The following is a 12,322-nucleotide window of genomic DNA, read 5'->3' as shown; positions in this document are numbered from 1 at the left end:
TAAACTGCTGCCCCCTACCTCTACCCACTTCACCCCCCACCTCTTGCCTTGTTTCTCCCCGAGGGAGAGAGTTGGCAGGGAGCAAGCCGGCTGCTATGGCAACAACAAGGAACCCTCCCTCTCCCACAGGTCTCCTTAGCAACTGGTAGCTTGGCATTGCGGTAATGAGTGTGCCCGGTGTGCCAGGCTTTGTGTCATGTTGGCATGTGTGTGCAATGTACGTGTGTGAGAGATGGAGTGAGTGTGTGTACAGGTGTGTGTGTGCGCGTGTGTTTGAAAATGAACGTGTGGCTGTTGAGTACACTTTGCCAATTTAGGTGAGACTTAAAATGTGTGATGACAAAAAGATATGGAGGCAGTCCTTGCTGAGGATCCAAAAAAAATGTTTTTTTATATTGAAATGTGACCAAACCTGGCACTTCAGCTGACATGACTCCACTTGTCGTCTTTTTTTTCTGTCTGAGTAAGCGCCTCTACAGATGTGTGGCTGTGGTCTGGATTTGTGCATTATTTTTCTTCTTCGAGATTGTGGTCATTCTTCTCTATACTGTGAAATTGAAGCAATTAAAGGGACGATCCGATTAATTTTGCATGCCATGTGCATGGCTGCCTATGAGTTTCCTGCTCTGCTGAAATTAAATTAAATGCTGAGAATGATTTTTATTAAAGTGCGATCAGAGGTGTGCACTGACCTTTAGAATGTAGGAAATGAGATTCTCATTGTTATGAATGAGATTATGTGGAAGCTGAGTGTGGGGAAAAAAAGCCCGGGCCCGCATTGATTCCATTGTTGGCTGACAGTTTCTTTGTATATAGCAGAGGGAGGTTTCAATATAATCAAATCCACACTGTGCCTGTTGGCTATTAAATGGACTGATACACAAATATGGACACACAGGCACTCACATAAATGCAGATTGACTTGCACACACTTGAACGCACGCATATCTTGCAGATCTTGTAAAAAAAGAGCTGTAAAAGCCTCTCCAGAAACGTGTTGCTCTTTAACAAAAGCATGGCAAGCCCAGTGGAAAATGTTAGTTTGCTCCCTAGACGAGGTGTGAAGTGCGAGCAGGCGGCCGGCCCCACAGGTGGCCCAGCCCTAACACCTGTTGTGTGAATCCTCTGTGGGAGGGTGTGAGCTTTGCCTACCTTGCAGGTCCCAGTGGAAAAACCACACCCATGCTATACTGTGGCACGTGCCCATTTGTGTGCCCACACGGCTCCCCCGTTTCGTGCGTGGGAGTTAGACGTGATGCCCAGATTGTGTCCCCTTTGTGCCCACCGGAAACACTCAGCTGCCCCTGGCATCAGCCGAGCGGATTTTCCGATCTCCTATCCGGGTCTCAGATGCTCATCTAATCTGTTAGTATCTATTTTTACCCATCAAAGCTGCAGCAGCCCTTCTCTATCCCACACCCTGCCACCCCAATGCCAACCTTTCCCTCCAGGGTGGGCACGGCTGATGGGTCGCCAGCCATTGGCTGCAATTAGTGCACAGTCAGGCAGGAATCCCCTACCAACTCCATTACATCCCTCTTCACAGCCACTTCCTGATCTGAGGCTACCAGACACACTACAACACACTTGCTTTCCATTTTAAGCCTTTTTATAAATGGCACTCCTGCAGTGTTGTGGAATAATGGGGTCGGGTACAGAGCACCTTTCACAGTGCTTGAATCACTCTACTGTGCAAACTCGGTCTATTCAAGTACAATGGTGGCCAAGGGAATGCACATTTGATTTGTACCTGTTCACATTTGGTGCTTGGATTAAGTTAAAGTTCTATTTGTAAAACGATGGCCATTGGCGAGTTGATGAGTTAGCATTTAGCCTTTCCTGTAATGATGATAGAAAAATTGAAACCTGAAGTTTCTGACTTTTCTTACAGTGCATAGCTGTTCTACAAGAAATTACAAAAGCTGCCAATCTTCAGAGATCCCGCAGTGATACACGGAGATAGAAGCAGTTCTTAATCCCAGGTTTATTTCTTCTTCAACAAGGGCTGCAATGTGCCTTGCATGCCAATGCAGTCGTGACCACTGCTGTGGAGGCGATGATGGCATGTGGCAGAGAAGTAACTGTTTCTCACCTCCTAATAAAAGAGACTCCTTTTTAATCTTTTCAATTTGATTGCATTCCAAAACAGGCCTGTCTGCCCATCTGTCTCTCTTAAAGAAGCCTCCTAAAGGGATTTTAATCATCTGACTCTGGGCTTCTCAGGCAAATAGCTACATCTCTCTTTTTCTCTCTCACACACACACCCGCGCAAACAATTTCCAATTTTCTTTCTTGTACTCACTGTCATAGTCTCACTTGTCTTTTCCTTCTCTCTGACACACCATATCGTCACAGCTTCATTGTGCCATATCTGTGCCGCCATTAGGCCCTTCAGTCGCTCTTCAAGTCCCCCTCAGACACATAAAATTCCCCCAACCCTGTCCCTATTAATCCACATGGCTCTAAATTCTTTATTTCCCTTCAAAGGGACAACGCGAGCCGTGACATCAATCACGGAAAGCGAATATTTAGCTGGCGCTAATTTCCACCAATAGCCTGGAGACAGGCTTAGCTGACAAAACTCATTCCTGTGCTGAACAAAACTGCTTGTGTTGAAACCTCCCCTCCCCCTGATCCCTCCTGCCTTCTGCACAGGCAAAAACAGCATTACAATAAACACAGTTAGCGCTTCTGTTACTCCCCCTTGATTTAGGCTTATCAAATGAATGTGCACCATAGAGGGATACCCTTTGACAATACATAATGGCTCCATTCTGCATGAAATGGTTTGGTAATACCAGTCGAGTGTGGCAAACGGTTTTACCCGGTGCCACTACAAGAACAGCTGCTGTGTTCTTAGCTGGGCAAGCGCACCACACTGCTTCACTCTTGAGGTTGTTTGAATCGGGTGAGTGGTTTCTTTTTGCTGGTTCCCAGACCTCATTCACAGTCCTTAGTTTCTCACTAAGTTCTGTTTGAATGAGTGCACATTCACCACAAGATGGGTCTTATAAACCATTTGACCTGTTTCCTCACTCACAGAGGAGTGAGCGGGAAAAAACCCTGAGTGGATTCTGATGTTGCCCTAATGGAGGGGGATGGGGAAAGTGGGGGGCATTTTGAGGGCACCCATTTGTGTGGCTTAGAGGGGCCCCTTGTGCTACTGCTATATTCCCGCCCCTTATACCCAGGACCCTTCACCTCCTGCTGTATCCCCCAGCACAGCTGAACCCATGCCAGTCAATCAGGTTATCCCAGATGAATCACTGCATCCAACACAATACCCCCTACCCCCATATTACAGCTACTCCCAATGTTAATGCCTGACTGACATCTCGGGAGAGGCAACAGAGGGATATGTTGGGCATTAAGCCAATTTGTGCAAGTGGGAAAAGACAGCTAACTTACAAGCCTGTGGCGATTTAACATTGTTATATGACCAGTGGGGACATGGAATATTGAGCACCCATATTGGCCTCATATTGCAGGTGGATTGTGTAGTTAGTCAGATGTTGATGTGCGCACTGACAGGCATTAAACTTCATTGATTTTGAGCATTAAGTAGGCCTCTCTAGTCTCTGAATCAAACTGAGTTTGCATGTGGAAGAAGGGAGGGAGAACTGTAGAGCCATTGATTGGTGTTGTGAGATTTCCAAAAGCCAAATGAATGGTTCTTGAAGACGTTAGGAAAGAGGAACACATACAGATGTTCCTGCTAGATTTGATTTATAGATTTCTGTATCTGTTATAAAACCAGTTGAACTCCCACCCCCAACTGCTTATTCCACCTGTGCAGGGTGGAAAAAGTGTCAACATGGGAGATTTGCTCGTAAAGAACATAATCTTTTAATCTGAGGACAAAGAGTCCTATCCCGTTGCTTTTGTCTAAATGTCTAAAACAGCTATCAGGTATTTTGGGCCTTAATGAGAGTTGAACCCAAGCTGATTGTTTCCTTGCAGTCACAAAAGCCTTGTTCACCTTAATTGGCTTTGATTGGTCCATAAACTATCACCCTTAGCCTCTTTTACTTAGTGGCCAAATTAACTCCTTACAGCCTGATTTAGCAGTATTTGATGAGGGTGGATGCTCTTTATATGTCGGTGCGGGTTCTCAGTCAACCAGGTCATGCAATTCTTAATGAAAAGCAACTTGACTTTTTTTTTGTGGTTTGTGATGTTTCACCTCTCATCTAGGGGCCTCTTCAGTTCTAATAACTGAAAATTTTGATTATGAAACAAAGAAGTCACATCAGTTCTTATGACTCCATCTTGTTCGTTCCAGCATTATGGTACCAGCACTGGATGTCTCCACATGACCCACTGGTTCATTCATTATTTAGAGCCTTCTCCACTAGCCTCATTGTATTAAAGGCGTATGATTTGAATAGGAAGTAGCGTCCTGAACCCAGGCATGTGATGTGTGTTCCTCTGTCATTGTATGTTTCTGTGGGCTTCATCGGTCTGTCTCAGCAAGCCAGGGGGCTGAAAGAGAATTTCCATTTTATGAATATTTAATGCATAATAAAGTTTTCAATTTTATTCTATTCTTTAACCCATAGGGCTAAAGAATGTCACAAAGCCAACCCTCAAGGACAGAGCACAAACTGGAGGTAGTTGATTTGTTGGAGAAATTAAAAATATAGTTAACACCTGCCTCAAAAATCATCCGGTAAAAATACACACAGGAACATTTGGAGTAGTTTATAACTATATCCTATAAGGTTTTTGTAGTGTCCCTGTTTCCCACATCAAACTCCCCTTACTTTTTGCTACTATAGGATCATAGCATATCCAAGCTGCCTGCTGTGTATGTGGTAACCTGGCATAGCTCTGTGTGAGACACCCAGCTGGGAGTGCCCCTGAATCAACTTGGGATTAGCCCAGGATTGTCTGGGATTACTCGGGGATGGAGAGGGATTAGCAGTGACTGCCTGTTTCAGGGGCGTGAGGGCCAGAGGCTGGTCAAATTGCCCCTGACTCAGAGAACAGGAGGCAGACAGAACCACACCCACCATGAAACCACCTGCAACCTTTGTAATCTTAAATTCTAGCACACACACACAGATACGTGCAAACAGGATGACAGCAAAAAACATGTGGTGGAAAAGTATCGAAAGCCAGCAGCCAGTAATGATGATGATGCCGTTGCTGGCCTCCATCCGAAATCTCTCAAATCTCTCTAGCAGGTGGATTCATCAGATAAAGAGGGTTTGGGATGATGACAAATCCCTCCAAGTTCAATGGGGCTGCTCTTCCCTCATACGGGGATAAATCGAGATTTGAATCAGACAGGTCACACAGAGTTGTGGCATGAAGTGGTTCAGCTCTCTGAAAGATGCCTCATTTACCACCGGCCGCGATGGAAAGGCATGAAAGCTTACATATGTTTTAATTCAGGCATGCACCGGACTTGATGGGGGGATGATTTGGAGTGGTATGATAGGTGGATGAGCCAGCCAGGGTGAGACAGGGAGTTGGCGCGGCACGTAGAGAAGCCGTCAGAAGCAGGGAGCGGGCATCCCCTGCGGACTTGCACTGCCAAGATGAAAGGCTGTTTAGTGTTGGAGCAGCAGCATCAAACAGCCGCCTCCTCTTGCATCCTTTCCCCCATCCCCCACTCTCCCTCCATTTCTCTCTCTGACTCTCTTGACTCTTACCACAATATGATATAGTTCTGCCATTGCACGTTTACCCGGTTGCCATGGCTACCCAGTTCTGGAGGTGTCACGGCGAGATAACCCAAGGAGGCATTCACAGATCACCTGAATTCAGCTCACCTCCCGTTTATATGTTCACCGTCGCAATTTGATTTGTTTCCCTGCCGTGCAATTCGCTCTGAATACAAATAATGTGCAACATAATGAAGATGGTGGTGTGAGTACCCCTCAGTCCGAAACAATCCATTGTATGTGTATATTTCCAAACTGCAGGAGATGCTTTTTGATTTGATATTGTCCTGCTTGAGCATCTAAATTACTTATGCAGCAAAAAAACAGCAGAATTGTAACAACAGATTCCCCGACACTCGGAAATCGTTATTATTCACCAACCCTTGAGATATAAATGATTAAAAAAAAAGAAACTATATCCTTTGAATGACCGAGTCACTGGCTAAGCCCAACCCATGCCAGTGTAGAGGATAATGGGAAAGTAATTGGTGGCACACTGTATAATTGAAGGCATAGAGATTGAAGGCAGAAGTGGGAAATGACTTGCGTTCAAAGAAGTGTGTAAAATAGGAAAAAGGAAAATTGAGACAAGTTGAAATATGAAGCATTTAGTGACAAAAAAGAAATACAGGACTGTGATAAAGAGAGAACAAGGGAGGGAAAGGGAGATAGACAGTGAAGGTCTGTCAGAGGGTGAGATACATCCATTAGCCCTCCTTCCTCCCGGCTCAATCTTGGGATACATCCCCCCATTCAACCTACGTGAAGGAAAGAGACAGAGCTGGCACTAAGCCAGACTGGCACCAACTTCAAACATACAGTACAGCTAACCTCAGTGGTTTACATCAGGCCAGCTAAAAGCAGAAGTAGAGGAGGACAGATGGATTGATGGAAATGAAAGTGGGAGGATTGACGTACATAGGGAGAATGTCTAAAGTCTGAGTCTTCGGTCATTTCAGGTGGGATAAGACTGACAGGGTGTTGCTTTATGCCAGCTGTAGCTGTTATTTGAGCATGTTTGTGCTTTTCAGTGAGCTCTAAATTTCCTGATTTTAGTCGACACTGATTGCACAGAGGTTTGAGTATCTACTTCTGTGTGTTTTGTGCATCTAATATTGGCAATGGAAGCGACCTGATAATTTAGGACAATTTTCTGTGACTCATCATGTATGGACTGGATGGCTTATATGCAATACTGACAGCTGTGCTTGTGGTTAGGGTTTTCTTGAACGTTGACTTTAATACTTGATGTAATAAAAATAATCTTATTTTCATTTGGAACTTTTTAATCTAAATCTTATGCACGTTTCCCTTATTTAAATTGTTTACATTTTTACATAAATAGTAATTGAAATGACATACAACATATTACAGTTTAGTTTGATATTTTTCTTTCTCTTTTATCTTTCTGCAGAACTCAATCCGACACAACCTGTCCCTTCACACACGCTTCATCCGGGTGCAGAATGAGGGCACAGGGAAGAGTTCCTGGTGGATGCTCAATCCAGATGGAGGAAAAATGGGCAAAGCCCCGCGGAGACGAGCAGTTTCTATGGACAACAGCACAAAATACCTAAAAAGCAAAGGCCGGATCAGAGGCAAGAGGGTTGGCCGCCCTGGGATTGGAGCTGGGTCTGCTGGTGTGGGGCTCCAGAACTCCCCTGATCATGGCAGCCCTTCACGGAAAGGCCTCCCAGGAGCCGGAGGTGCATCTGGAACAGATGGAGAGTTTGATGCTTGGACAGACCTCCATTCCAGGGCAAGTTCATCAGCATCTACCCTTAGTGGGCGTTTGTCACCCATCCTCGCAGAGGGAGAACCAGAGGAACCAGAGGAGGGCGGCCTGTCCTGTTCCACCTCCCCTCACCTCTACCCGTCGCCAACTAGTGCACGCTCTCCATCCATGGGTGCTGGAAATCACTGTCCTCCTCTTGAGCAGCTGCCTCAGCTGGCTAACCTGACGGGTGCCATCAGTCTGGATGAGCAGATGATGGAGGATGGTTATCATCATCATCGTTCACAGCAGCAGCAACACCAGCAGCATCAAGCTATTGGCAGACATAAGCACCAAAGTGCTGTCTATCACTACAACTCTGGAGTGAAGGGACAGGGCTCCTATGGTTCAAGTGTCTATGGGGCAACAGGCATGGGGATGCTGCGTCACCACTCACCCATGCAGACCATTCAGGAGAACAAACCAGCCAGTTTCTCTGGAACCATGCGGGCATACTCAAGCACTAATGCCCTTCAGAGTCTGCTTACAGGGGGTCCAGCTGGACAGCAATACTGTCCCAAGGACATGATGCTGGGACAGGAGAGAGAAAGCCATTCTCTGATGAATCAAGCTACAAATGGAGTTGGATCGAACCATCACAGCCACCACCCCGGCCTCCACAATGGCCACAGCCACAATGGACCGCATAGTCACAGCTCAGCTCATAGCCATAACAGAACTCACAGCCATACTCCCAGTCATAATCACAACAATGTAACCAACCACAACTCACCTCACAGCCTCACTCACAATGGTCACAGCCTCAGCCAGAGCCATAACCACACACCACCCCGGGCTGCAGCCCTGACCCCACGTGGCAGCAGCAATCAGTTGCAGACCTACAACCACAAAGCTCCTTACCTGTACAGCCCCCCATCACATGCCCACCTTCCTGCTTCTACCACCCTCCCCCCAAATCCAGCAGGTATGCTCGGCATGCCCCAGGACTCGTGCCATGTTGCCACAGCTCCCCACCCACGTCACAACCATTACCCAGACCCACAACACCAAGGCATGAGTAATGGACCGTATCACCATGGCCTCGGGATGGGCAGTGGTACCGCTGGTAGCAACTACCACGGCTATCACCAACCTCACCCCCATGAGAGACTACCAGCTGACCTGGACATTGACATGTTCCATGGCAGCTTAGACTGCGATGTGGAGTCCATCCTCCTCCATGACATCATGGACTCTGGGGAGGAGATGGACTTCAACTTTGACTGCTCCTTAGCCCAAGGTGTGGGCATCGGCATGGGTATGGGAATGGGTGTGACTATGGGGATGGGAATGAGTGGACTGGCTGGTCCACAGCAAGCCCATAGCAACCAGAGCTGGGTGCCTGGGTAAAGTCAAGAACAACACGTCTAACCCTCAGAAAGAACGACCCTCCTCATGAAGCACTGTGCTCAACTGTGACATTCCTGATTTGACACAAAGACTATAGGATCCACACTCCCATGTCTCTTTGTTGTCTTGACAATTCCACTGTCATCCCCCCTCCCCCATTTTTTTTAAACGATCCCCCTCTAGTTCATGTCACATTAAGTTTTTCCTCAAATCAGCTATACTGTGATGACAATCTCTCAGCTGTGCTTGCCCAACATCGCTTCTCATCTACCATGAGAACTGAACTCTGAATGCACTTTATTGCAAGTGGGTCACATCTCACGGTGTAATGCCTTCACAGAGCAGCTCAGGCAGAGCTTGGCATGTTTTGTAAGGTGGCTTCAGTATTTGACAAGAACAAATGAGGAATAACAAGCCCTGCTAATAAAGTGTCAGATTTATGAACTGATAAAATTGGAGTCGTTTGCTTATATACTGTCATTTTTAAAGTTCGGGAGAACTGTTTTTGACAGAAAAATTTCTCAGCTACATGTGATTGGAGCCCTGAGTTTTCAAATTTAGTGGTACCTTAAGATCATAGGCATTTCTTATGACTTATTTATACCTCAATTTAATATATTATTTAATGCAATATCCCTCAAGACTGGCTGAAATTCAATTGTACACTAGACTTAAACAGAGTTACGATCAGAAGCCAGTTCGTCATTTGAAAGACATTCACATTCACTCATCCATAAGCTCCACGTAATTATCTTACATCAGCAGCCCTGTTGTTTATAGCTATAGTCTTGCGCTTTGACTTTTCTCTCGGATGCAACATTTTTTTGTTCAGCTTCTTTGCAATTGGTTCGAGAATATTGTCATCGTGCTGTTAAATGGATTCTATCATTAGTGGCCAGCGCGCAATTTGGTGAATTAAAATGTCATATCACCTTGTCTCACCTGGGCCTCTTGTGCTAGTCTCCCTCTCTCTCCTTCTCCGTCTCCGTCTGCGAGTGGAGACAAAGTGACCATTCCTCACACCAAGCCATTAATGTAGGTTGATTGAAATTCAGCATCTTGCTTTTAATCTCCAAAGTGATGCGGCAGCGATGTGTCATTATTGAGAGGCTAACGTGTTGTCCTCCCATCTCTCACCTCGGCTGCTCGGGCCACCTCTTGCTTCTTCAGCTTAATGCGCCAAGAAAGTGAGACAAAATGGTGATTAACGCCAAGTCACTCTGCCTGCTGTCCTGCTCTGAGAAGGGCCAATGTCACTGGCCACATGCCTGCTCAAAATGGGTAAACAAAAAGAAAAGACGGAGACAAGGATAGAACAAAAGCCTGTTGTTGCAGTGGGATCAATCATCAGCCTTAGTTTCCATTCCTCTTGGATGTGTGCGTCTCAAAACAGGTCATGTACTCCTATTGTAAATCGTTTCCATTGTCTCCATTTAGTTCCCATGTTTTCAGTGCTTATACCCTGCACTTCAAATATTCAAACAGGTAAAAAGGGGGATGTTTAAGGAGAAAACAATCAGCCAATCTCAGTGGCATGAGTCTGTGTCTGATAGGGTTGTAATGCTTCACAGCCATCCGCATCCACTTTTTGTGTGTTTATTCTGTTGTCTTGTAGTTGTTGTTGTACTGTTGAAATTGTAAGGACTGATGAAGACAGTGCTGAAATATCCATAGTGTAAGGGTGGAATCCACTGGTGAAATTATTTTGGTAGCGCAGTATGACCTTCCAAAGCTTCAACAGCGTGCACCCCTCCCGTATGTGCTCTGCTCTGCTCAGTTGTTTCTGCGTTTGTGAGTGGGGGAGTCTGCAGTTAATTTCTCACTGGCCTTGAGAGAGAGAAGAAAAGAGGACACCCCTATTCTCTAATTCCCTCAAGGAGACTCTCCGCACTGGGTCTGTACAAAGTACGGCACACAAAGGAAAAGAAGGAGTGCAGGGGTGGGGGTGGGGGGGTTATTGTTAGAGCCAAAGGTCAAGCATGGCACAGACTATCAGACCCATTATTGAGGTAAATACCTTTATTTCAGGGCTTTTAGCGCACTGGTTCCATTTAATCTCTGAGCGGAAAATGCGTGAAATTTTATAAGCAACTGGGCCTCACAAAGCGGTTATGTTATATCCTATGCTACAGACGTTTATCAATGCCCTGCTATTGGAAAGATAGCTATATATGATGTCTAATTTTCCTCTATTTATTTATGAAAGAGATTGGTCTTTGTCACTCCTAAATGTGGTAATCGTTTGAGTCAACGCCTGTCCCTTCCTCTTTTTGTCTGTTTTTTAAGATGTCACTCCCTCTGACCCTTTTACTGACTTTTATTTTGTACAAAATCTATATATTAAAAAAATTGTATAATAGTTTTTAAAATCTCAAAATAATATCAGTTTTGTTGTCTATTTCTTTTTTTAAAAGAATGTATCTCATCATCTGGTGACTGTTAAATAAATGAAATGCGAAGAAAACAATGTCTCTGTTGTCACATTTGTTTAAATATGACCATGTAGAATGATTTTTTTTTCCCCACAAAAACACAACAAAGTGACCTTTTCCTTGCAATTTAGTGAGTCTGAATGGGGATTTTCCTGAGCTACTTCTGTTTGTCAGTTGCTTCTGTGCAGTAACTGACAAGTCGAATATGTGTGAGCTGCTTGCAAATTCATTTTTTCCTTGTGTTTCCTTATTTTGTTATTAACATACAACTCTTTTCACAAAGGGGTGACAACCCCGGTTGGCAGGATTTGACCAGGACACGAGTCACTGTGTGTGGGAAGTGGGCACCATGAATCAAAAATGGGGGGGGGGAATGTAAAATCACAATTGCAGGGAAGCATCACTTGTGGTAGAGAATGGATGAGAAAGCGAGAGATAGGGTGAAGGTTTGTGTGTGTGTGTGTGTGTGTGTGTGTGTGTGTGGGAGTGAGAGACAGAACGAAACACAGAGAGAGAAAGATAGTTCCTGACAGACAAAACAAGGAGGCACCCAGGCAGCCAGACAGAGTTGCCAGGATTGGAGTAATAGGTGTGTGTGTGTGTGTGTGTGTGTGTGTGTATGTGTGTGTTTGTGTGTCATAATGCTTGTTATGGCCCACAAAGCAGTATAGGTTGGCCACAGCTGTCCTGGTCCCATTGGAGGCGTTTTCACAGGAGGAGTGTGCAGCGCTACAGCGCCATACTGCCAGGCCCCAAGGGAGCCTCTACCTCTACACATACTCTTTTACACACACACACTCACACACACACACAGACACACACAGACATGCACATTCACACACACAAATTTGAAAATACCACAGATTCACACTTTTATACAAAGAAGCACACAGCACAGTTATGAAACCATACACACAGACACATACACACTTAGACAATTCTCACTTAGATGTACAGTTTTAATTGACTCCACTTGGCAAAGCTTCTCTGGAGGGAAAAATGTGAGAAGTAGAGAGAACGAGAAAAATATAGGTGTGGAGGTGAGGAAGTCAGACAGCTTATATAAAAGCTAAATGTGCAAGAAAAAGGACAAAAAG

At 45.3% G+C, this 12,322-nt stretch overlaps 1 protein-coding gene across 1 annotated transcript in view; it reads left to right on the top strand.

Annotated features, from left to right (window-relative positions):
* The window catches only part of LOC100701297 (forkhead box protein O1-B), a 29,096-nt gene extending 17,848 nt beyond the window's left edge, over window positions 1–11,248 (top strand). Inside the window, exon 2 of the mRNA XM_003450539.5 lies at window positions 7,084–11,248. Within this exon, the coding sequence (XP_003450587.2) occupies window positions 7,084–8,793 (1,710 nt within the window). The 3' untranslated portion in view covers window positions 8,794–11,248. The remainder of the gene's footprint in view (window positions 1–7,083) is intronic.
* Window positions 11,249–12,322: the final 1,074 nt, after the last annotated feature.

This window comes from Oreochromis niloticus, linkage group LG11 (genome assembly GCF_001858045.2).
Source record: "Oreochromis niloticus isolate F11D_XX linkage group LG11, O_niloticus_UMD_NMBU, whole genome shotgun sequence".
Classification (NCBI taxonomy): Eukaryota; Metazoa; Chordata; class Actinopteri; order Cichliformes; family Cichlidae; genus Oreochromis; species Oreochromis niloticus.
The sequence above is the reverse complement of the archived record's forward strand: the minus strand, read 5'-3'. Positions and strand labels throughout refer to the sequence as shown.